This window comes from Equus asinus, chromosome 30 (genome assembly GCF_041296235.1).
Source record: "Equus asinus isolate D_3611 breed Donkey chromosome 30, EquAss-T2T_v2, whole genome shotgun sequence".
NCBI lineage: Eukaryota > Metazoa > Chordata > Mammalia > Perissodactyla > Equidae > Equus > Equus asinus.
In genome coordinates this window covers 27,121,101-27,148,153 of record NC_091819.1, presented here as the reverse complement: position 1 = coordinate 27,148,153, position 27,053 = coordinate 27,121,101, and the positions used below count along the sequence as shown (strand labels likewise).

Below are 27,053 nucleotides of genomic sequence, written 5' to 3'. Positions count from 1 at the left end.
TTATCTGTTACTCAATTAGGTGCAGACAGTAAGAACCATCTCATTTCTGTTTTTAGACTGACTTCATGGAATAGAGGTTTATAAAAATTGCTGTATGTTAGATCTATTTGATCTATTTTAATGACTGGATAAATGGGCACAGGTTAAATTAGGCCCATACAAGCTTCCGAGAACTAGTAGACGAGTGAGGGTTTGAGGTTTTTTAGGCTGTATAGTTTAACAGAAGAGCATGAAATTTGGAGTAGAAGTAGATCTCAGCTTATCGCTTCATTCTTATTTGATCTTTGGCAAGTCACTTAATCTCCCTTTAGACTACATTTTTTTCCAATTCGAAGATGGATATAATATTTTTGTTGTAATTATTGTGAAAATCAAAAGAATCATTTATAAAAACACTATGTAAACTGGAAAGCATTGTATATTAGTTATTCCTATTAATATACATGGAAACAGTTCTCTTTGACTTGGCTGGTAAGCTAGAAACTTACTGATGTCATGGCTCCGTCCTGTAGGTACAGTCAGATTAAAAGCATAACTAAACAGCCCTCAGTTATGTTATGTCATACTGTCTAGCTTTTAAAACTAGTCATTGAACCTAAGTCTTATATTAGCTCTAGAATATTTCATTTGTCACACTTACAGGTCCTGTTTGACTTTTCTATCTAGGAAATTAATGATTTCCATTTCATTGAGCTAAGACACATACATTCTGGAATATTCATTAAAAGAGTATGAACTGGGATAATTTTAGGCTCAGAATGTTTCTGGGAACAGAGAAAAGTTAATAATCCAAACAGCAGTGGGGTACACTCTGGAATTCTAAGTACTAATTTACTTTTTCATGTTGAACATGACCTCCCTTCTTCTTTCCTGGAATGCCATCTGGAGACTCCCTTTGAGGTTCTGACTCGATGAGTGGAAGGAATTTTAGACTGGTGGGGCTTGGTACCTACAAACCATAAATAAAGAGTTAATAAGACGTATTTAAAGTGATTATTTCTGTCATGTGAATTCAGGGCTGGGGGATAAGGAGTGAGAATGTCCAATTGCTTTAAAATATACCTCCCTTCTCAGTTGCCCACTGTTCATTCTTGATCCTTCCCCCTTAGCATCATTTCTGACTCAAGTGTTTGAACCTATTACAGTGGATATGTTCTTGGGAAGGAGAAGTAATGTTTTAAGAAGCAATAAGATTAAGTTGAAATATTTCATCTTTGGCTTATTATTCTTGATTAATTAATTTGTTCTTTAATTTAATAGAGGATATCTGGAGTGAAGACTTGAAGGATGAGTGAGGATTTAGAGGGAAACAAGGGGTGAGTGAATTCTGGGCAGAGAGGCAGCACAGGCAAATTTGCAGAAGTAGAAAGGACAGTGATGCTTAAGGAATGGCAAGTAATTTGGCATAGGTGGAGTAGAGGGTATATGGAGAATGTGGTAGAAAATGAGGTCATGCAGCTCAGGCAGAGGCCAGATCGTGAAAGGTTTGTGTGCTAGGCTAAATCATTTGGATCTTATCCTGTAGGTGATGAAGGTCCAGGGTAAAGTTTGAAATAGTTTCCTGTAGTGTTGTTCACTGTGGAATGGCAGAGACAAGTGATCAAGGCCATTGACACACACAACTGAAGACTTCTCTGGAATCAGACACAATGTGTTTATGGAAGCACTTGGCTTGGTTATGTGCTTTTCTCCAACCTTACTTGCTAGCCCAGGGTCAGGAGTGAGATGTCAGGTTCCCCATTGTTTTGTAACCACGCTAGTCCTAGAAACCTCCAACTCACCTTGTATATAGGCAGAGAACCAAAAACAATCCCTGCCTCCCTGTTTTCAGTCATGAAACCTTCCAAAGCACGTCGTTGAATCTGCAAAACAGGAGTGAACGTTTAATGGAAAGGGTGCATTCCATCCGTGGCAGAATTACTGGCTTCAAATCCTGACGCTGCCGCATGCTAGCTGTATGATCTTAGGCAAGTTCTTTCCCTGTTGACTAGTTACGAGAATCGAATGAGATAATGTATATAGTAAGGTGCTACCCAAAAGTAAGATTTAGTACCATTGTATTATTATTACTGATAACAATATGTCAAAAAGAAATTAACAAAAAGAAGTGACTAGATAAATATTACACAATTGAGAATGAAAAGGAATGGGCAAAACAAGATTGCTGGTAAAAATCACAGATTCCTAAGTGAAAGGTATTTTAACTTAGCTTTGGCATTAAATCTTTGTTATTTTACCAAGCAATTGAGAAGATAGAGGTGTGGAAAAAGAGAGTAAGTATCTTGAGCATTCAATTGTTTGAAGAGCTGTAAAACCTTTCTAAAGATTTCCCCAAATTTATTTAATGTTTAAGTTAAATTATTTTTTAAAAAAATTATTTCTTGTCTTCAAACTGGAAGAGAATATTAAAAAGTGAATACCAATCTTTATTTTTAGGTTGTGCTATTTCAATCCTATTGGACAAAATTGAGTATCTGTTACATGCTATGCATATATCTTTGCCAAAAGAACTTATGATTTGGTGGTGGGCAGGGGGAGGAAATAAAAGCAAATACACAAATAGTTCTCATTTGGTGCAGAACGTGGTAAGTGAACATGTCAGGAGGCACGAAGCAGGGAGAGATCGGGGCCTTCGGGGAAAGTAGAATAACATTTACTGAGTATCTACAATGTACCTGGTATACCCTTTCTCATTTAATTCTCACAACAACTGTTTGAGGGCTTTTCAGATGAGGAAAGAGATAAAATAACTTATCCAAGATTAAACATGAGTCTGTCACACCCCACATCCGATGTCTCTCTTGCCTGTCACTTGTCACCTGTCTTCCGGGAGAAGCTATCTGAGTTCCATTTGGACTGAAAGGTAGGAGTGACGAAATTGTTTCATGTGGAAAGTTTTAAATATTTGTTAAATATAAAGTTGATACTATGAAAGAACAATGACATAATGAACATTCATGGACCCACCGCTCTGTTTTACAAATTGGAACAATACCCGCAACTTTGAGGTTCTCAGTATGCCATCCCACGACTCAGTCCTTTCCACTGTCCTCAGACATAATGACTCTCCTGAATTTTATGCTTTGAATTCTCTTCCTTTTATTTGTATAGTTTAACCTTATATGCTTTTTGCCAAAACAATATTTTATTTAGTTTTGTCTCTTCTTGACTTTTATATAAATGAAATAACAGTGTATCAACTCTCATGTAAAACTTTTCTCATCCATTCATGTAGGTGAGTGTTATTTTAGTTCATTTATTTTCACTGCTCTGTAGTATTCCAGTTTATAAATATGCCATAATTTATCTACCAATTATACTGATGATGAGCATTTAGGCTGCTTTCAGGTTTTTGCTATTACAACCAGTACTGATCTGAGCATTCTTGTACTTGCCTCATAAGCACGTGTTGAAGAGTTTTCCCAGGGTGTATATTTGGTAGGGTATGCTTATTTTCAACTTTACTGGGTAATGCCACCTTTTTATCCAAAGTGGTTCTACAACTGACACTACTTGCATCAGCAGATTAGCATTCTGAGTGTGCCACATGCACACTGACCCTTACTATCGTCAGACTTTTTGATATTTGCCAATCTGGTGGGTGTTAAATGGTGTCTCCTAATACTATTGATGTGAATTTCCATGTTTACTATTGAGGTTGAGCATCTTTTTATTTGTTTATTGCTAAATGTTTGTGTGTGTGTATGTGTGAGGTGTCCATTCAAGTATTTGACCATTTTTTTAATTGGACTGTCTTTTCTTCTTATTGATTCCCAGGAGTTCTTTTCCTATTCTGGATACTAATCCTTTATAAGTTATGAAGGTAGTTACAAAGGTAGGATGGACTTTGACAGATGGAGAGAGGTCATGCCTATGTCAAGGAGAGCCCAGGTGAACTGTAGGGGCAGAAGACTGAGAGGAATGCTCAGGGAAACAACAGCTAGTCTGATTTGTAGAGGGCAGAACAACTGTAGGTTAGTAATGGGAGATAAGTTTAGAGAGGTAAGTTTGGTTTGTTTTGTGGAAGATCTTGAAGAAGTCAATTTAATCAGTTAATGCCAGACCTTAGCCTAAGGACTCATGCTGTACCTAGTCCTTAGAAGTGTTTGAAATACAAATAGAATGAATAGCAGTACACTTTTCTCTCCTATTCTGCACTGAAGCAAAGTGTGTCTGTCTGTGATAGGCAGAATATTTTCAACCAAAGATGCCCACCCCCACCTCCAGCCCCCCTGTGAATATATTGCTTCACTTGGCAAAAGGGACTTTGCTGATGTGGTTAAGGTTAAGAACTTTGAGATGGATTGCCCAGGTGGGCCCAATCTAATCACAGGAATCCTTAAACACAGAGAACCTTTCCCTCTGTGTCAGAGAGACACGCGACCACAGAAGAATGGGCGGAGAGATGCCCCATTTCTGGCTGCGAAGATGCAGGAAGAGGGCCACAACCTCAGGAAGGAGATTCTCCCTTACAGCCTCCAGAAAAGGAGCACAGCTCTGGCAGCACCTTCACTGCAGCCCAGCGAGGACCAGGCTGGACTTCTGACCTACAGAACTGAAAGGTAATTAATTTATATGGTGTAAGCCTCCAAGTTTGCAGTAATGTGTGACGGCAGCAATAGAAAACGAATACACTGTGCATATCTAAAATCAGGAAAACCAGAGCAAAGTGTTTTCTGTTCGTTTGTTCGTTTTAAAGCTACCTTGGGAGAAGAAAGAGACTTGAAAAACTTAAAATCATGTTCCACTTCAAAGGTCTTGGGAGGTGTACGTTTGAAAAGCAAAGACATTGAGCTCATTTTTTTCCATCTGCGTAAAAAGATACAAGAAAAACTGTTAAGTACATACCCACACCTTTTATTCTCTGCCTATTAAGCAAGTTATCAATTACATCCTTCTTTCTCTAGGTCCCCAAATTCTCTGGCTCCCATGACACTGGTCCTAATGATACTACCTCTGCACCTAATGCTTATTCCACGTGACGTCCCGGATCTCCCTCCAGGGAAATTACAGAGATTTCTCCTAAGGCTGAACGTGCCATGTAGTTCAATTCATTAATAGCCATTGGAATAAAACTGTGTAGTAGGAATGTGGAAACCTTGGCTACAAAACCACTGCTTGATCTTCGTGTGACTCAGGGTAGCTTTCTCTATAGTTAAAACTTACTTATGCATATATTTAAAAAGTCATAACTAAGCATTGAAAACATTTTTTAAAGATAATAAATAAATAAATAAATGTCCTAAGATAGAATACTTTTGCAGAAGAAGGTCCATTTTGCTACAGACAAGACATAATTATTTACTTATAATATGAACACATATCCCACATTTGAGCTATCATGCTGTTTCACACTTCTGCATCTACCATTTACACCTTTTGCCTCTGCTGGTGATGTTCTCCATTAGTCATTCTTTGTTTGTTCTACAAATGCCTTTTGAGTGCCTACTGTGTACTAAGCATTGAGCTAAGAACTGGGGATATAAAGATGTATAAAACACAGTCCTAGTCCTGAAGGAAATTACGGAATAGTGAAGGAGATGCAAGTTAACAAATTGGAATATATTCTTTTAAGCGCTAAGATATATGGATGTTCAAGACTCAGCAATTACCCAAAAGAGATGGATCAGCTTTGCTTGGTGAACTTTACCAGATCTTACTGTCTAGCCAAAGCAAGACTTGAACACTTCAGTAGGGTTTTAGCCATTACCTGGAACCTTTGCTCTTTATTCTCAAGTTGCTCTTGCTTTGATCCAAATTCTATGTAGCTTCTCTTAGCTTCAAGTCCTATTTACAGCCATTCTATCAACCTTTGGACTAGATAATGGCATTGGGTCTCCCCAGCTTTGACTCTCTTAGGATTTCCCTAAAGGACATTATCTTAGACAACTCTCTCTGATTCTTCCCACTTTGGACTCATCTAGTCAGCTTACCCAGTTCTGGTCTGCTGCATGTTACCAGTCTAGGCAGGTCTGGTCCCTTGAGGGTTATACATTTAGCTATCCATCATCTAGGGTTGGGCTTCACTGATGTTGAAAGCTCAGATGAGCACCAATCTCTTCCATTACGACAAGGATCTGACCACAGTCAAAACCAAGACTGAACTTTGCAAAAGCACAAAGTAGCTTTTCATCAACATTCTGTTCTCTGTTGGAGAACTATCTTCCTTTTCATAAGCCTTTAAGCATGCTCGCGTCTCCCCCACAAACAAGCAAACACGTGAAACAAATTCTTCTTCAACCCTAGAGCTATTCAACTTTCTTAAAAATAATAGTATATATTTTTATATACTATTAGTATCTAATAGTATAGTAATCTATACTATCGTCACCTCATATCTCCTATTTATTTCTCAACCACTGCAATGTGATTTTTCCCCATTACTCCATTGAAATTACCATCTCTAGAGTCATCAGTGACTTTTCAGCTGACAAAAATGCCAAATCCAATGTTTACTTTTCTTTTGTCCTATGTGATCTCACTGCATGTTCTAAAATGTGTCCTCTCTACCATTTACTTACAACTCTCTCCTCCTCTGATTTCCATCATACCACTTTGTTGTTTTCCTTTCAACATCCTGGCTATTCTTTCTTAACCTTTTTCACTTGGCCTGCTCTTTAGAGATGATCGTTTCTTGATTTCTTCCTTAGTTTTCTGTTTTTCTCACTCTGTACACAGGACCTAAGTGACGTATCCCTGGTGAAAATACTACTATGCCAGTGACTCTCACATCTCTGTCTCAGCTCTGACCCTTTGGGGAGCTCTAGGCAGGTCCATCTCAGTGCTCGGTAAATACCTCCACGTGACTGTTCTTGGACTTAAACCTGTCCAACACCAAACTGACTGTCCTTTTCTTTAGACCTACTTTTCCTCATGTGTATCTTGTCACAGTGATTTCTGTAAAGTTTAAAATCCTTATGGTTGGCCCATAAAAAACGTTCACCGTGCTTTGGCCCCTATAGACTTTCCTTGCTTTATCTCCTACCATGTCCTCCCTACTTGCTCCCTGGTCTCCAAGCCTGGAAAGACTGTATGATAGTCTCATTATTTAGTACCTTTGCTTAGGCAACTGCCTCCTTGGTCTTCTTCATTTGGGTAAATCCTATTTACCCTTCTGTGGTTATCTTCAGAGTTAAATGTTCCTAGCAGTACTATTATACTGAGTTGTAGCTTTTTGTTTACATATGTCTCCCTTCCATGGATTGCAAAATTATTGAAAAGTTCTGTGCTTTTCACCTTTGAATTCTCCACATCCAGCACAGTGTCACATTATGACAGTAGTTTAATTCTTGTCTGCCCATCTGAAGAAAACCCAGTGGTCTCACCTTTGCTTGTCAAATACCAGAGGATATTCATACTTTTGCTTCTTCTCTGTGAACTTGCTTTCTTCTTTTATTTCTATGGGATATTCATTAACATCACAAGGCAAAATGAAATCACTTGTCTGTGATATTTCAAACATTCTTCGCTGTCCAAAATATCCACAGTAATGACCATTGAGTGCATGCCAGAGCCTGAGGAAAGTAAAGGTGGGGAGGATAAAGTAACTGGAATCCAGTGGAAGTTATTCTGTTCATTAGATCATTTATATAGATTTTCAGTGGTCCATCAGGGATTTTAAACTTGAGTCTAAGACTCTTCCTCTTAAATATATGGAGCTAAACGTAGCATAAACATTTTTATCAGTTAGAATTCTACTCTACAATGGTTTTGGAAAATGTCAATTTGAATTTGTACTTATGATACCCATTCATTAAAGGCAGGAAACAAGGAACAGATTTTTCCAGAATAATTCTGCTCATTGAAGCTAATAGAACCCACATTGACTGACAGTGTTTTAGTTGAATTAGGCCTTAGGCTGTATCTCAGCTGTCTACTTTCCATATCAGCATCAAAATAACTTGTAGGAGGAGATACCTAGTGATGCTTTTACTATTACCAAAATCCTCTCAACCTGCATCCACAATTCCTAGAATTGTGGAAATACCATACTCATTTTTACAACCCAATTCCGAAAGAAGTGGCTCTTTATCCATATGCATTATTTCACCATCAGTTCACTCCAAGAGGTCTCTCTGAATAGCCCATGTAGTTTAAAGTAATAGAGAATGTCATTAGCAAGAGTGTGTGCCCTATGTCTTACGGAAAGATAAAATAGTATTTGGAAGATCTTCCTTTTATGTCTTGATTTCAACCTCAGAGTGACAAATGATGGAAACAATCATCATGTGCCTACTGCAGTGACCCAGAAGGTGGACAAGCTAAATGAACTAACAGTAGATTCCATAAAGTCCAAGTAGTGTTCCAGATCAAAGAGGCAGGCACCGAGGCGGAGGCGGGGCGGAGATAGCCAGTGGGACTCCTCACACCTGACTGTCCTGAGAACATGGGCATCCTATACCCCTTACGTATTTTAACTCCCCAGCACTACATAAATGTCATGGTCTCCTTGCCAGAGCCTTTGCCAGAGTGAAATGGACCAGCCTTTTCCCCACAGAAGTCAGAGGGGTGAGGGACCAATTTCAGGACAACTCTGAATTCATTCTATCATAGGCAAGGACTGAAGTAACTTTTGGTCTCCTTGCTTTGTGGTGTTTCCTGCTCCATGAGGAATTCTCCCAGGTGACTGATCCTACCTCTCAGCCTGGATTCCTGGGCCTTAAATGTGGATCCGTAGCCCCGTCTATGCTCTGTCCCAGAGCTAAGTCTTTATATGCTTTTTCCTATTATAAAATCACAATCTTTTTGACAATCAATACTTAGTGTTGAAGTTTCCTACTTCTTTAGAAAATGGTGGCTAGTCTTAGCAAAAGAACGTGGCTCAGTTATGAAGAGAACTGTATTATTATTATTTTTAATTTTTATTGCACTAAAATTGGAAAATAACATTATATAGCTTTCAGATGTACATTGTAATATATTTCAACTGCTATGTATATTACATCATGTTCACCACCCAAAAACTAATTATAGTCCATCACCACACATGTGAGCCTAATCTCCACTTTTGCCCTCCCCCCACCCCCCTTCCCCTATGGTAACCACCAATCCAATCTCTGCTGCTATGTGTTTGTTTTGTTGTTTTTTTAATCTTCTACTTATGAATGAGATCATATGGTATTTGACTTTCTCCCTCTGACTTATTTCACTTAGCATAATACCCTCAAGGTCCATCCACGTTGTCGCAAATGGCCGGATTTCATCATTTCTTATGGCTGAGTAGAATTCCATTATGTATGTATATCACATCTTCTTTATCCATTCGTCCCTTGATGGGTACCTAGGTTGCTTCCAAGGCTTGGTTATTGTGAATAATGCTGCAATGAACATAGGGGTGCATGTATCTTTATCCATTTGTGTTTTCAAGTTCTTTGGATAAATACCCAGCAGTGGGGTAGCTGGATCATATGGTAGATCTATTCTTAATTTTCTGAGGATACTCCTTACTGCTTTCCATAGTGGCTGCACCAGTTTGCACTCCCACCAGCAGTGTACAAGGGTTTCCTTCTCTCCACACCCTCTCCAAAATTTGTCTTTTCCTGTCTTGTTAATTATAGCCATTCTGACCGGAGTGAGGTGATACCTCATTGTAGTTTTGATTTGCATTTCCCTGATAGCTAATGATGTTGAGCATCTTTTCATGTGCCTGTTGGCCATCCGTATATCTTCTTTGGAGAAATCTCTGTTCAGATCTTTTGCCCATTTTTTAATTGGATTGTTAGTTTTTTTGTTGTTGAGCTGTATGAGTTCTTTGTATATTTTGGATATTAACCCCTTATCTGATATATGGTTTGCAAATATCTTCTCCCAATTGTTAGGTTGTCTTTTCGTTTTGTTGATGGTTTCCTTTGCTATGCAGAAGTTTTTTAGTTTGATGTAGTCCCATTTGTTCATTTTTTCTTTTGTTTCCCTAGGGAACTGTATTCTGACAGCTATTAATAGAGCTATGTTTTTTGAACTGAATATCTAGGGAGATTTTAACTTGAGGAATCATAAAAGTAACTTCTGCATGCCAAGGGTAACTGGTTTGAGCAGGGAAAGCTCCGGACAACAGAGGTGTGTGCACATGGGCCGTGTGGAGGGTGTGTGTGTGTGTGTGTGTGTATTACAATCTCCAGTTAACACTTCTGCTGACAGGTAGCTGAAAATATACTGGAGCAGAGACCCAAGGAACAGACTTGTGAAAAACATCTATAATAATGAAATGTCATCTTCTAAATTTTTCCTCTGAATAAAACAACAGACTCCCTTTCTGACAGAGAAAGCAGCCTAACTGTTTGCCCCCTACAGATTCACCTTGAAATCACCACTTCTCCTTCATCCTTCCACATTCTAAATATTTTCCTCTTTTAGTGCTTCCTCTCTCAATGAATGGCCCCAACATTCACCTAGTCGTATGTGCCAGTGGTCATTCTTGGCATCTATTGCTTACCTCCTCTTTCAGTTGAAGTTCCCATCTTCTGGATTTTACATCTTGGATTGTTCTCAAATCCAAAATATTTATTTCCAGCTTTGTTGCCACTTCCATAGTCCAAGCCACCATGTTCACCACAGACATCTAACTAGTCTCTTTGCTCCCACTTTTGCTGCTCTGAAATCTATTTCCCACACATTATTATTAGTTTTTAATGTAAATCAGATTATGTTAGTTGCCCACTTAAAATTCTGTTTCTTCTTCTTCTTTTTTTTTTCCTGAGGAAAATTTGTCCTGAGCTAACAGTTGTTGTGAATCTTCTTCTATTTTGTATGTGAGCTGCCACCACAGCATAGCCACTGAGATGAGCTCTGTAGGTCCACACCCAGGAAACAAACCCGGGCTGCTGAAGCAGAGCATGCTGAACTTAACCACTAGGCCACCCGGGCTGGCCCTAACATTCTTTGATGGCTGTTTCTTTCAAGGTGAAGATCCAGATCAGCTCAGGCTCACCCAGCTGGCCAGGGTCTGTTGAATTTCAGTCCAGGGTCTTTTATGCAACATAAAGTATTCCTTCCTTTTTGTCTTCATTATGTTTCAATTCTCTGATACACTTTGAAGCCTCTTTCCCCTCTTGATCTCACCTGACTTTATTCTCTTCAGGGGATAATTCATTACCACGATTTTAAGACATTTTAATACGCAGCAATTTGTCTCAAAAAACATTGTGGCATTTCCTTTCTCTTTATGTATATGTGTTTTTAGCATCTTGCATATGTATATTTAGCATTATCTAGGCAATTAAAACCAGTAGGCTGTGCAAAATCAGTCACTTTGTCCGTGAAACAATTAGCTCACTTTTCTCTTTTCTCGGTATTAGTTGATCTTTTCTCTGACTTTTTTATGACTTCTGACCCCATGTCTCCTATGACCTTCCCTGGGCTTAGGTCTGTCTCTCTGAGCTACCCATCTTGCTTAATTCTTTGAAATAATCTACCCAAAAAACCAACCTTTTATTAAGCTATTTGTTATACCTTCTAACATAGATGAGCAGGGCATCTCAGTTCTTTGGGCAGAGAAAAGAATTCTGAATCAGTGGCCATCTTCTCAAAGCCCTGTTGTGCCACCTTTTATTTGTTTGTTTATTTATTTACTTATGTTAATCATCAAATCAAGATTGCACTAAACTTTAGCTTAAAATCTTTTTTTTGTTGTTGAGTAGGGTTAGCCCTGAGCTAACGTCTGTGCCAGTCTTCCTCTAGTTTCTATGTGGGTTGCCACCACAGCAGCTACAGCATGGCTGATGAGTAGTGTAGGTCCACGCCCAGGATCCAAACCCACGAACCTGGGCTGCCAAAGCAGAGCACACTGGACTTAACCACTAGCCCATGGGGCTGGCTCCCAGCTTGACATCGCTTACATCTCATACTCCAAGCCCTGATTCACAAGGTGAAGGTCATACCTTACTGAGCCGTCGATGGAGGCAGTGAGCACCACTTGTTTGTCTTCTACATAGATCACTTGAATAATTTCCAGAGAATGAGCACGCCAGGCGAGGACCTGCTTGAATTTCTAGACAGCAACAATAAAGCACATCCCTTGTCATAAGTATGTGCTGATCAAAATTCAATCTTGAGCAAAACCATAAATCATTAAAAAGCCAAGCTTATGAGTGAATGGTGTGGACATCTGTGCAAGATGATGAGGTCCCTGTCCTAATTAGATCTTTCTTTTTTGTTGAGGTACCAAAAATTTCATTTTTAGATATTTGTTCATCTGTGCATATCCCTGGGAGAGCAAGTATCTTGTGTCTTTAGCAATTTATCATTTAATTGAGGATTAACAATTCATTTATTTGAGGATTAGTCGATGACTAGATGAGAGAGAAACCTTAGGAGGATTGTGGGGGGACCAAGAGTGAATATATCAGGAGCAGCAGGAAGGAGAGTCAAAAGGTGAAGACCAAAGGGGAGATTGTCAGAAAGACTTTCCCTATCTTCAAATTTCATCCAGAGATAGCCTTGGCTGTTTTGTTCTTTTGTGGAGGGAGGGGGTTATATAGGATAATGATATACCACAAAAAATTAACAAAAGAAGTGGGCCCAGCTCATTCTTTCAAAGACATCCTGAGGCTTGATTGGTATGTTCCTTCAGCATGTGGCTTATCCTCAAGTTTAGAGCGCCTAAATGAGCCTCAGCAGACATTTCTAAATTGTGTGATCTAGAGTTGTCAACTGGGGAGCTTGCTCTGCAGTAGCATCCCCTTTCTATCCCTGATTAACCCAGACCTTCCTTCCTCCTGGGTCATCTACCTAGGAGCATTTGTGTGGCTAGAATTCGGGCAGCTTGAAGTTCTCCTAGGAGTCTCCTTTTCATTTAGACACTAACAAAAGTTAGGCACAATTCCTCCTAAATTTCTTGGCCTTCTAACTCAATTTCTTCTAGTTCTTAGAGAGCCAAGGTGAAATCTTCTGCATTCTCCTGCTTCTTATTGTCTCAAAGCTGTTCAAGAGCATCTGCTCAGCCAAGGGCTCTTTCTCTGCAGTGGGATGGGATTCTCTAAGGAAAGTGTGTCTCTAATATGGAGCATATACATAGTAAGAAATACATTTTACATCATGACCCGGTGAACACATACAGTGCCTCTACATGCATCTGAAACAAGTTTCAGTATCTTTCACAAAAGGATACCTAACTTTTCCATGTGCAGGGCACACTGATACTGTCTATTCTATTCTATTGCATTTCATTCTGCTCCATTCTTTTCTATTTTTTTGAAAATACTGGTTGCCACTCATTAAATGGATTTTATGACCCCCTAGTAGATTACAACCTGTAAGTAGGAAAACACTACTCTAAGACTGTTTTTTCTTGCTATAGACATGTGTATATGATCATATGTATTATTTCTTTTTATGTAGACAGGTTTTGACTATTCCATCTCTTAGAACATCTGTATTCCATAGAGTGTCTTTTTAACAGTAATGCTGCAAGAGTATCAGATTAACCTCTGATTTGGAGACTGATATATTAGGTTTTTATTGTAGTTGTAACCTATAACTGAACCTTGTTTATTGCATGGTATATGTTAGTCTATGTACTAATGAGGCATCTTATAACCAGATTCTCTTGTATATTTATAAATAGGCAGCCATGTGCAAACTAGAAAATCACAGTGTCCAAAGGTTGAAATGAGGTTGAATATGGAAGAACTTAAATAAGTTATTGAAATAGATTTTCTTCTTTTAAAATGGTGAAAATGCTCTAAAATCAATTGCACTATAATTCTAATTCAATATTATTGAATTAATACAATGTTGTTTATTTTAAAGATTTTTCCCTAAATTTTGAGAGGTCTTGCTTGCCAGTTTGTAGAAAGCCCATTTGCAAAAATGTAGGTTTTGAATCATGTTTTTATGTGTTGCAATTAATAATAGAATATTGATAATCATTGCAAGTAGGAGAAAACAATTAGATAAACTTCCACATACACATGGCTCAAGCATATGATTGTTTTCATTCAGCTCACAGCATGCCTTGATGGTAGGCCATTTATACTTGTCGATAATTGAAACACTGTGCTTTGTAAGTTGAAACTACGATTTTCTGTTTGATGGCAGTAAGTGTTGAATATGGAAAGAGCACTGGATTAAAGGACAAGAACCCTGGTTCTGGCCCTGACTTCATCATTAACTGTCTGTGTGATCCTAGGCACGCTACTCTCTGAGTTCTCCTCTGCAAAGTGAAGATAAGCATTCTAAAGTTAAATATCTGAACTTTATAAAAACTACAGTGGGTTCTTGGAAACAAAAAGGAAACTCCAAGGATCAAATGAAACAATGTTTGAAACAATAACCATTTAAAAACTCTCTGCAAGCAATCCAATCCTAATCTATGCAGCCCTATGTTAATACCTATAAACCAAAAGCAAAACATTACTATTTAAGCTAATATTTAGCTTTTGGATTTGAAGTATTAACTTAAAGAGAAATAAGTCTATCCTAAAATAACACATTCTTGCTGTGCTCTTTAATTAGTGTTGAGTCTCTATAATATATTTAGATATATTTGTATATCTACATACATATTTATAAGTTATAAAATAAGGATAGTGACATTTACATTGCATTAACACTAAAAATAGAATAACATGTTTGGATTATAAGGAGGATTTAGACTAGATGTGAGGAAGAGTTTCTTGAAAATAATAATAGTTGGGCACGAGATTAGGCTTGCAAGGAAAGGTTATGGAATCTCCTTCTATGAAGATGTATAAGATAGAAAGATAGAGAAACTGACTGCGGAGGACTAGGTGATGTATGAACTCTTGTAAGCTCTGGGATTCGATATAGATTCTCACAAATAGTCAAAACACAAAGAAGATGCATAGTGACCAGTGGCTGGCTCGTTCACTCACTCACTCACTCATTCATCCCCTCTTTTCACCAGTAGACCATTGTGGGTTGTCATGTAGCTTAAGTTTCAATAGTATTATATATGACTTGAGAGTAAGGAGTGTTGTCTTGTATTTCTATCTTTTGTGGTATCTAGCACGGAGAAATGCTCAATAACTATGTGCTGATTCACGAACTAAACTAAAACTAAAGTTCCTACCTTTTCATCATGAGGTGGATCCAGGAAGGAGCTAATACTGCACAGGATAACATGTCCTTCTGTATAAATTTAAAGGTTGTAATCTTCAATTAGATATCTTGTTGTCTAAGTGAATACTACCCAGACTACTAAGTTATTTTGATTTGGGCATTTATAATGATAAATAAAATAGAATCTAAGAAACTAGAAATGAAGGAAGAAATTTTATATCAATTTGTATATGTAGCAATTCTTTTTTGTTTCTGGCTTAATGAGTCATAATGAGGTTGCCTTATACATTCATAGTCAAAGTTCTTCTAGACATCAAAGTAGATGAGATTGAAATGGATACACCACTACCAAACGGAGTCCAAACTGTTACAAAGATAGTCATCCTACAATCCAAATGATGGTTATAAAAACTAGATTTAAAAAAGCAACAAGGACTACACCTAGGCATATTCAAACTGTAGAAAATCAAAGATAAAGAAAAAATCTTGAAAGAAACCAGAGGAAAAAAACACCTTATGTATAGAGGAGCAAAGGTAAGAATTACATCTGACTTCTCAGAAACCATGCAAGCAAGAAGAGAGTGGAGTGAAATATTTGAAGTGTTAAGAGAAAAACCACCAAACTATAATTCTGTATCATGAGAAATTATTCTTCAAAGTGAAGATGAAATAAAGACTTTCTCAGGCAAACAAAAATTGAGAGAGTGCATTGTTGGTAGACTTGCCTTGCAAGAAATGTTAGAAGTTCCTAAGAGAGAAGGAAAATGATGTGTCAGAAACTCAGATTTACATAAAGAAAGGAAGAGCATAAGAGAAAGAATAAATAAAAGTAAAATAAAACCTAGCAGATGAGTTCATTCAAAATACTAACTACACTAATGAATCTGATGATTATAACTTATGAATGCTTGAAATGAATGACAGCAGTGTTACAAGGGATGGGAGGGAGAAATTAGGAATACTTTGTTATTGTAAGGTACTTGCAGGACCTGTGAAGTGATGTAGTATTATTTGAAAGTGGACGTGGATTAGTTTTAAATGGATATTGTAAACTCTGGGTTAACCACTAAAAAAAGTAAAAAAAAAAAAAAAGATGTATAATTGATATACTAAGAAAGGAAAGAAAATGGAATAATATAAAACACTCACTTAAAACCACAAAAGGCAGAAAGAGAGTGGAAGGCAAAAATAAGAACATAAACAAGGACAACAAATAGAAAACAGTAAGAAATATGGTAGATAATCAACTATATCAATAATCACTTTAGATGTCAAAAGTCTAAATAAACCAATTAAAAGAAAGATTATCAGCATGGATTAAAAACAACATCTAACCATATGTTTTCTACATAAAATCCACTTTACATATAAAGACACATATAGATTAAAAGTAAAGGGATAAGGAAAGATTCACCATGCTAACACTAATCAAAAGAAAGTAAGAGTAACTATGTTAATTTCAAACAGAGAAGACTTCAGAGCAAGGAAAATTATCAGGGATAAAGAAGAGCATTACATAATGGTAAATGGGTCAATTTTCCAAGAAGACATGACAGTCTTTAACATGTATGTGCCTAACATTGGAGTGTCAAAATATGTGGGGCAAAAATTAATAGAACTGCAAGGAGAAATAGACGAATCTACTTTTATAGTTGGAGACTTCAATATCACTCTATCAGAAATGGATAGGTCCAGTAGGCAGAAAGTCAGAAAGAACATAGCTGAACTCAACAGCACCAACAATCAACTGTATATAATTGATATCTATAGACAACTGCAACCAACAATAGTAGAATACACATTCTTTTCAAACTCTCATGAAACATTCATCAAGATAGACCACATTCCAGCCCATAAATCGCGCCTTAACCAATTTAAAAGAATAGAAATTATACAATGTGTGCTCTCAGACCACAATGAAATTAAATTAGAAATCAATAACAAAAAGAGAGCTGGAAAATCCCAAAACAATTGGAGACTAAACAACATACTTCTAAATAACAGGTCAAAGAATAAATAAGAGAAATTTTTAAATATTTTTCACCAAATGAAAATATGATCCCAAAATTTGAGGGAAGCAGTGAAAGCAGGGCTCACGGGGAAATTTATATGCATATATTAGAAAAAAAGAAAGATCTAAAATCAATAATTTAAGCTTCTACCTTAGAACTAGATAAAGAAGAGCAAGTTAAACCCAAAGTAAGCAGAATAAGAGAAATAATAAAATTTAGAGCAGAAATCAGTGAAACTAAAACTAGGAAATCAATAGAGAAAATCAACAAAACCAAAAGTTGGTTCTTTAAATAGATCAATAAAATAGATAAACTTTTAGCCAGGATAAGAAAGAAAAAAAGATCTCATGGGGATTAAAAGGCTACTAAAGGAATACTATGACCTCTGTGCCCACAAATTTAATAAGCTAGATGAAATGGACCGATTCCTTGAAAGACACACAGAGTCTGCCAAAACTCACACAAGAAGAAAGAGACAATAATATAGAAAGGTCTATATTATTAAAGAAATTAAATCAGTAATTAATAAGCTTCCCAAACAAAAACCACTAGTTCAAGATGGGCTTAATGGTGAATTCTACCACCATTCTACTACCATAGTTAAGGAAGAAGTTATAGTAATTCTCTACAATCTCTTCCAAAATATAGAAGCAGAGGGACTACTTCCTAACTCATTCTATAAGGTTAGCGTTGCCCTAATACCAAAACCAGACAAAGACGTTACAAGAAAAGAAAACTACAGACCAATGTCTCTTATGAACATAGATGCAAAAATCATCAACAAAATATTAGCAAATTAAACCCAAGAGGTATAAAAAGAATTATACACCGTGACCAAATGAGATTTATCTCAGGTATGCAAGGCTGGTTCAACATTTGAAAATCAATTAATGTAATCCATCATATAAATAGGCTAAAGAAGAAAAATCACATAATCACATCAATAGACACACAAAAAGCACTTGACAAAATCCAGTACCCATTTATGATAAAACTCTCAATCTAGACACGGACCTTATACTTTTCACCAAAAAAAAAGCCTCAAAACAACTTTAAATGTACCATAGAAAACTATAAAACTCCTAGAAGAAAATCTATATGACCCTGGGTTTGGTGATGACTTTTCGGATACAACACCAAATGCATAATCCGTGAAAGAAATCATGGATAAACTGGACTTCATTAAAATTAAGAACTTCTGCTCTGCAAAAGATACTGTCAAGAAAACAAGAAGACAAGCCATACACTGAAGGAAAATATTTTCAAAATACATATCTTATCTTCCATTACAGAGGATTGTTGGATTAACAGAGGACTGTTATCCAAAATATATAAAGAACTCTTAAAGCTCAAGAATTTACAAAAACCAAGTGGCCTGATTAAAAAAGGCAAAAGATCTGAACAGACACCTCATCAAGAAGGCATACAGATGGCAAAAATGCACATGAAAAGATGGTCCACATCATATGTCATTAGAGAAATGCAAATTAAAACTACAATGAGATACTATTTCATGCCTATTAGAATGGCCAAAATCCAAAACACTGACAGTATCAAATGCTGACAAGATCATAGGGCAATAGGAACTCTCAATCATTCCTGCTGGAAATGCAAAATGGTGCAGCCACTTTGGAAGACAGTTTGGCAGGTTTTTGTAAAACTAAATATGCTCTTACTATATGATACAGAAATTCCACTTCTTGACATTTACTCAAAGGAGGTGAAAAGTCACATCCACACAGATGTTTATAGTGGCTTTATTCATTATTGCCAAAACTTGAAAGCAACCAAGATGTCCTTCAGTATGTGAATGGATAAATAAACTGAGGTACATCTAGACAATGGAATATGATTCAGTGCTAAAAAGAAATGAGCTATCAAGCCATGAAAAGATGTGGAGGAAACTTAAATGTGTGTTACTAAGTGAAATAAGCCTAGGATGCTAAGTGAAAGAAGGCAATCTGGAAAGGCCACATACTGGATGACTTCCAATAGGACATTCTGGGAAAGGTAAAACTATGGAGACAGTAAAATGATCAGTGGTTGCTAGGGGTTCCAGAGGAGGGAGGGATGAATAGGCGAAGCATAGGGGATTTTTAGGGCAGTGAAAATACCCTGTACGATACTATAATTATGGATACATCGTCTTATACATTTGTCCAAACTCATAGAGTGTATAACTCCAAGTGTGGCCCCTAGTGTAAACCATGGACTTTGGTGATAATTATGTGTCAGTGGAGGTTCATCCATTGCAACAAATGTACCGCTCTGGTGCAAGATGTTAAAAGTGAGGAAGGCTATGTGTGTGGGGGTGGGGCCAGAGCGTATACAGGAACTCTGTAATTTCTACTCAATTTTTCTGTGAACCTAAAACTGATCCAAAAAATAAAGCATAATTTAACAACAAAAAAGCAACAACTGGAAATGTCTGAGGATGTTTGATTTAAAATAGTGACTAGATAGCAACCTGCATAGAAGTTCCTTTAACATCTACCGTAGCACAGAAGAAGGAAGCTAAGGTCAGAATCTAAGGGAAATCTCCTTTAATTATAATATGGATGAGGCTGGATTGAATGCCAAACACACCCCTACTCTAGTTTTCTAGATCACAGCAAAAACTACAAATCTCAAGAAGTAAATGGTTTATATGACAGGAAAGTGCTCTGGGCAGAGGCAAAGAAAGAAAGAAGCCTTGTAGAGGTGCATTCTGAGAATTCTGTCGATAGTTTCAAATTTTACTTGTATGTGTTTTGTTAGGAAAGGCTTGCCACATAGTAGGTAAAGTTAGTCCAAAAATATGCAGGCTATTTTCAAAAAGGAACAAAATTTGCCCAATCTTAGATTTCTCTACTATTCTGCTGTAAACAAAAACAATGTTTATGGAAACTATGGAGATTGACAGATAAATAAAAGAAGTCAAGAATAGGAATATTACAGTGTAACAGAACTGATGGTGAGCAATAAAACCAGACAAAATAAAGATAACTTTAAGTAAATGTTAGAAATCTCCTGATAATACTATACTGATTTCAAATATAAACAATTATTTCCTGTAATCTCCAGAAGACTCAAATAATTGATGACACAAATGGTTTGTTGTGACTTTTATAAAATAACTTTTGAAATGAGAAAAATATTCTCAAAAGAGAAGATGTAAAATTTAAATAGTAATGTACTAGCAGTATCTGGATGCTAATCTCAAGATTGACATTGGCAAATGATAAGTGAAGGTGTGGGTGTGGAAAAAAGAGACAGGTCAAGTGGGCTAAGCCTTCGGTCTGGCTGAAAAGATGCTATTTCAATCTAAATGCTAACAAATGGGTAAATTTTCTGAAAAATGTAAAGGTAAACATTAGTAAAATTAAAAACTGTATTTATACATGGTTGTGCATTTACACACACATAATCTTTCAAAGTATGAGAGGGATGAAAGGAAAGGAAATTTAAGATTAATTTAAGATGGAAGAAAGGAAATAGAAAGGAAGAATTAAAAAAAGAATAATGTTACATGAAAGAATTAAGACCAACTATATTAGCTATAACAATAAAGTCCGCTATTGAAAACAAATAATCCCTTTCCTCTCTCATACACGCCTCTGCTCCCTTTAATAATGAAGATTAAGGCAGCATACCACTTTCAAGATTAAAAATGAAACCTTTACATTCTTCTCAATGTGTAAGGTAAGGGGATTGGTAGTCATACCCAGTTTAAAGATGGAAGAGATAGAAAGTCTTGCTCTAAGTAAAGAGCTAGGAATGAAGTAGGTTCTCCTGACATTCGTTCATTCTTCTAGTTATTCAGCAAGCTGTCCATAACACTCGGCTCTCATGCTTGAGCATCCTTCTTACCATTCTTTTGTCTCAATAAATGTCGCATATTTTCCTATACCTATATATATGTTGCATATTTTTATGTCATGTAGGTTGTTAAGATACCTGTGGCCGACTACATAAGAGGGAGGACTTACCCATATTTCCAGTCAGGAGTATCCTGGCACAGGAATCAGTGTACAGCGATGTCAGAGAAATGGCGGAATGTTTTGTGAAAGGAAGCATATCTTTCAGTAGTTTTCCCTAAATAAAATATGATCATAAATTCCATAAAATATTGATATTGGAGTTGTTTCTCCATAAATAATCCATATAAAGAATTATCTCTGCTACTAAAACGTGATTCTTTTTGTAATAAAAATAATTGACACTATCCATAGGGATTTAATTCCTTGAAATTAAATATTCATAAAGCTATAGACAACTATTAATTATAAGCATCCAGATGCTGATTATTACAGATTATCTCTCTACTTGGGGTTGTTTTTGTACTTCTCATGACCCTTTCTATGCAATTCCTCAGAGGTCTTTTCCAGGTCCTTTTAAACAAACATTCTTTTCAGGTTTAAGCATATCTCACTTGTTTTAAATAGGAATGTTGTATTTGCCTTTTCATAAATATCTATTTTTGAATATTGATGCAAAATAGATTCTAAGAGATTCACATTCAGCAGATTGCTTTTCAGTGCTTGGTATAAGTCAGCCCCAGGAAGGACTTTCACACACATTGCTTCACTGTAGAGAATAAATGTTCAAGCTGGAAAAGAAAGAATTTGAATCTGCTACTCATTTCCTGAGATTTACTCGGATATCACCTTTTTTCCTCCTGTTCCTCTCACTCTTTTCTCATCAGAAAAAGAAAAAGATATTGCTTCAATACCAAGATTGTCTCAGGGAAATTTATTGCTACAATATTTTTACTTTCAAACCAAGAGTTTCCCCCTAATAAGCTGGGATCTGCTGATAGACATGGAGCTTTTATCCAGCAGACACAGCCATCTGTTCTATGTTCTTGGATGCCACTGTCTGCCGTGCCAAACTATGGCTGTTTTCTGGGTTTCCCTCCAGAAAGAAGCCTCAGAAGTGGTGCCACCTCCCTTGTCTCTCTAAGGATTCCATTGTCAACGTCACCAGTCTACTCAAAATCTTTTCTTTCATCATCTTCTGTCCTCCCAATTCAAATCCTGCCCCCATCCACCCCAAATCATTTCAAATCTTTCAGGAAAGGAGAGCTGTTTTTTCACTGTAATATGTTCAAGGACACTCAGTACAATGAAATAACTTCTTCCAATAGTTTGGATAACTAAAAACTTACGTGTACTCAAAATTTCATGGTTCTTATATCCTTTCACTGTAATACATCATTAGTATTTTCTAATGTTATTTAAATATCCAATGAAACTGGCCTATTGTAAAGTTTGAGTAGCATTTTCAGTGAGCAGCAAAACCAGCAATTTGGCTAGGAAGTTGAAAAATACTAAAATTGGATGCTTTATGGAACCATAGAAGGCTAAGGTTCATTCAGTAATCCTTTTTATCTTTCCCATTCTTTGCTAGTCCAGGTAAATAGGCCCCATCACCTCCATGGTCCACAGGCGGAGGTGTCCATCCTCATGCGCAGTGACAAGAATAGGTGGCTGGGCATCTGTTAGATTGGTGCCCCCAGGCCGTTTTTTGTCCACTGGGTGTTGCTCTCGCGCTGTGACATCTGTTTGCTCACCTATTGGGAAATTAACGAGCTGCCATGGGGTTTACAATACTTGGAATTCCACTTTTTATAGAACATAAAGGAGGAGGCAGGTAGGAAAATAGCAAAAACAATACATTCTTTTCCCTAGAATTTTTTTTTTTTTTAACCTCAGAGAACTTCAGTCAGGGCAGAGGACAAAAAAGCTTTAGCAAATGGAATACTATATCCCTGGAAAAACCTAAAGAGTTTATTTTTGGTCCTATTTCAGAAGCCTTTGCACTGTATATAAGAGCTAAAACCAGATAGATGTCAAGTGTAAGTCTTCCCCATACAGAATGGCTTAGGAATCTGCAATAAGCTTTAGGAAAATGGGCTGGAGGCTGAGGGCTCAGTAATATTTTGGATTTTTAAAATCTAGAATTAGTAGTTGAAAAGGCACCATCATGATGGAAATTCTGCCTCTCAGACTCCCGAGTCCTATGGCACCTCAACACTTAGTCAAAAAAGAATATATATTCCTCACGAGTTTCCATCCCCTGGACTCCCTACCACAAAGCGATACTTTTCTCATAAGGAAGAGAACCGATTCCTACTGACCTTTGACCTCGCTCTCATGGATGCTCTGTTTGCTTCCCTGAATTAGGGGAGAAAAAGAGAATATTGCCACGATATTGTAAGGAAATGAGATATACTAGGTGCGTAGATTCTTTAGACAGTTGAATTTATATTTCTAAGCCTTAGTTTTAAAGTTATTTTTGAATTAGTTCTTTGAAAAACTGTATTGTAGAGATTGTGTGTCCATAAATAGGAATCTGTAACAGAGCATTTTCCCAGTGGCTCAGATCTAGCCTAATAATGAGAGAAATTAAATGCCTAATGCATGCCATGCTCTTCGTGTATATTGCCTCTAACTCTATTAACAATCACGCAAGGTAGGCTTTATTATTCCCTTTTTACTGATGAAGAAATGGAGACTCAGAGATTAAGTGACCTCTGTAAAGCTAATTATCAGATAATAAGTGGAGCACTTGGAGTCAAGTACAAGTCTGACTCTTATGTCCTTATAAGTTCACTCTTTCCCCCGTGCTAGTGATTTTAAAACAATTTTTGCAGTGAACACTTTCCTTCAAATAAAATCCTAACTAGAAATGGAATGTGTAAAAATAAAATTGGAACTGAGAACAGTTTGAAAACCGCTGCATTAACTTATGTGTTGTGATGTAATGTAATTACATGCTGTCTCTTCCCCCTGTGAAATTTTGTAATACTTTTTAGCAAAAGAGATAGTCTAAAATTACTTTATTATTTTATGAATGTAAAAGTAGCATATATAATTCATTTTATTCATGATTCTGTATTGATTATTTGCAGATATGAAAGATTTGAAAAAGCTTTTGGTTTTTAGGGAAAACCATAAAGTTTTTACATACAGGAAGAGAATCTTTCCACCTTTACCTTCTATCAAGCGAGGGGCTCAAATGGGACAAATCAGTATTTTTGAACCAACGTTAGGTGTAATAGGAAGACATCCTCTCCCCATTCTTTGCTTACCTTACTACTCTGTGGACCCCGACTGGAATCACAGTGGGATGAAGAGCATATGGAATCCTGACTTGACCTTCTGCAAGGAGAGGGAAGAAGCCCAAGGAGGAAAAGTTAAGATATTCTATCACACTCAAAGGGCGCTCTTCTCTGCTTTAATTTTAGTTGATTACTCCTTTCATCATCTGTGGATCCTGAGCCAGTCACTTATGAAACAAATCACACCTTATATCTTGTGTAACAAATGTTCATCTGTCTGATGTTGGTGGAGACCGTTGGGAGCCTCAGAAATTGAGATTTATTGCTGCCTGGGCCTGGGAAATAAAAAGCCGCCCTGTTTCACTGCCAAGGCTGGATTTAGTCCCAGAGGCTCCGATACTGAAATGGTGGGGTTGGGGGTGGCGGTGGTGGCCTGACAAGCCTGGCTAACTTCTACTCTACTGTTTCCACTTCTGGCCTGGTCCTGTCTCTGCAGTGCTCTGCTGGAATGGGCTGGAAAGCAACTTAGGCCGCTGGTGGAGGCACATACAGAACAAGCCCTCAAGATGTTCTCCGATAAGGAAATTTCAAGTCAAGGGGTAGGAAAGGGGTTATTTCTGGCTCACCACGGGGTGACCCCAAACTGGCACAGGAGCTTTTGTTGTTTCTCCAGGGGTGTATTTACCATTGCCTATTGCCTGAAAATCGGAGCTCTCAAGCAAATATAAATAGAAAAAATACCTTTTCTTAAATATTTTAAAAACAATCCGCCACTCTCTCAGCAATGGGTGAAGAGTGCTCAGCTGTAGCGGATGTCACGTGAAACCCACTGCCCTGGGATCTTTCCTGTCTGCCCTCAGGTCCTTCCTTCCACTTCACATCAGTGCTCGCAGAGTTAGATGTTGGCTACAAGCATGGTGAAGTGAGCATTATCCATCTCTGCTACTGCTGTAAAGGGAGCTGTGAGCTGACGTGGTGAGGGAAATGGATCCCCCACTGCAAATTCAATCCCTGGGGGCCACCCAGCTCCAGAAGACGGTGACAGGGAAGGGAGCTGAAGCCGAGGAATCAACCCAACTTGTGTCTTCCCTCAGCTGTACCTTCCTTAAGGCTGGAATGAGGAGAACTCTATATGACACCCACATAAGTCCCAGATGGTATTTCTTGACCAATAAGTACTGAGTTACCTTGCACATTCAGGGCTACGAAAGAGGAACAGGATGTCATTAATTCTAAAGCGTTTTGGATCCAAATCAGCACCCACAGTGAAGCAGTCTTCAGGTCTGTACCTGGAAACAAGCATACATTTACATGCTGAGCATTTACAAATTAGGTAACTGCCATTACTTATATCATCCATCCCACGCAGAACTAATCGACTCCTGAAATGTTGATATCATTGAACGTGAAAAGAAAACCCAGAGGTGTAGAGTTTGAATGTATCTTCCTTACTAAGGCTCCATAGAACAGCATGGTCATTGAGTGTTAAAAATCTTTTAATTCAATTAGCTGGTCTAGTCTTACCCATGGGTCAGATTGGGCTTATATGACCTCCTGGAGGTTTCATACTGTTGTTTTGTTGTTTTTTTTTTTTTTTTTTTATTGAGGTCACATTGGTTTATAAGGTTATGTAAATTTCAGGTCTACATCACTATGTTCCGATTTCTGTGTAGACTACATCCTGTTCACCACCCAAAGACTAATTACAGTCCGTCACCACACACATGTGCCCTGTTGCCCCTTTTGCATAGTTTAAAGAACAGAATTCTACTCTTTGAAAAAGTGGAGAGACAATTTGAATAAACCATGGTTACTACCCTCAAGGAACTCACAACTGAGCGAAGAAGACAAACGGGTAATTCAGTGATTACACTGCTCTTGGCGCTCAAGCCTCCCGTTGGCCCAGATTCCTAAGAACATACATTTTCGTAGGCAGTTTCCTGGGAGCAGAGCAACAGTCCCTAACTGCCGGCACTGGGCGCTTCCACTTGGCTCTTAAAGCCACAGCTAACACTCCTTAGAGCAAATAGACCTTGTAGCAAAATACTCCTTTTCCTTCAGTGGAAATTGCCTCTGCTAATTTGGACTGATGTGTGATGAAGGAACCTTCTGGGGCGTGAACCAAGCTCAAAAGGGGAGCCTATAAGCTTGATGGCTTGTTGAGCCCAAACTTTTTAGATATTTCTGCTCTGTAGATGAGCTGAATGGTGCAGTGGGTTATTAATTAGCAAGAACAATTTCTAGTTTGAGCCGAAAAAAGCATGGGGCTTTGAACAGGAAGAGAAGGGCTATTTCTCCTGACTGGCGGAGGGCTCTTAGGCAGAATTTAAAGCAGAGGTAGAGATGGCGTCCACCATGAATAAGGAAACCATTTTCACCTTCAGAGCCTTGAAAGCTGAGTCTAAATTGCCTTAGACGGTTTGTGCTACATTATATGTTTTGCAAAATAGTCCAGTGATTCTAAATCAATTATTTTTTATATAATCCTCTTCTTATAGGAGGGGGACACTGTATGACCCACTATAGTCAGTTATTTTTCTCTGATTGGTGTTAGATTTGCATGCATCCCTTGGCAAAATGTCCAGCACTTTAACAAGGAGGCTCTCCACCTTTAAATTGGAACTATTCTCAGGGGAGCTGCCCCCTCCTTAGGCTGCAACGTCAGAGCTGTGGTCTGTGCCTTCTTAGTCTAGCTGCTTTCCTTTAGTAATGAGTCATGAAAAGCTGACACTCGCAGTGTGAGAACTGCGTTAATAAGAGGGTGAGAAATTGTACAAACTGCAGTGCATATTGATGAAGGTATCAAATGACAAGTGCACAGTCTGCGAGAAAAGCCTAAGGGCAATGGTTGAAGAAAAGGAACAGAAGGATGACCGGTTCTAGGGGTAAGGCCCGGGAGGACGTGGGCTGAGGTACAGAGGGTGGGGTCTGCAGAAACAGCTACTTCAACTAAAGGTTCAAAGGAGAATAAATTCACGGTC

General features: G+C 37.7%; 1 protein-coding gene across 1 annotated transcript in view; it reads right to left on the bottom strand.

Moving 5' to 3' along the window:
• WDR64 (WD repeat domain 64) overlaps nucleotides 1–27,053 on the bottom strand; it is a 115,825-nt gene that overhangs the window by 3,522 nt on the left and 85,250 nt on the right. Inside the window, exons 17-27 of the mRNA XM_014858920.3 lie at nucleotides 25,260–25,361; nucleotides 24,103–24,172; nucleotides 23,149–23,185; nucleotides 22,442–22,581; nucleotides 20,999–21,104; nucleotides 15,029–15,087; nucleotides 11,877–11,986; nucleotides 7,326–7,514; nucleotides 4,704–4,809; nucleotides 1,782–1,862; nucleotides 836–949 (exon numbers count right to left, since the gene is read on the bottom strand). Of these exons, the coding sequence (XP_014714406.1) occupies nucleotides 836–949; nucleotides 1,782–1,862; nucleotides 4,704–4,809; nucleotides 7,326–7,514; nucleotides 11,877–11,986; nucleotides 15,029–15,087; nucleotides 20,999–21,104; nucleotides 22,442–22,581; nucleotides 23,149–23,185; nucleotides 24,103–24,172; nucleotides 25,260–25,361 (1,114 nt within the window). The remainder of the gene's footprint in view (nucleotides 1–835; nucleotides 950–1,781; nucleotides 1,863–4,703; nucleotides 4,810–7,325; nucleotides 7,515–11,876; nucleotides 11,987–15,028; nucleotides 15,088–20,998; nucleotides 21,105–22,441; nucleotides 22,582–23,148; nucleotides 23,186–24,102; nucleotides 24,173–25,259; nucleotides 25,362–27,053) is intronic.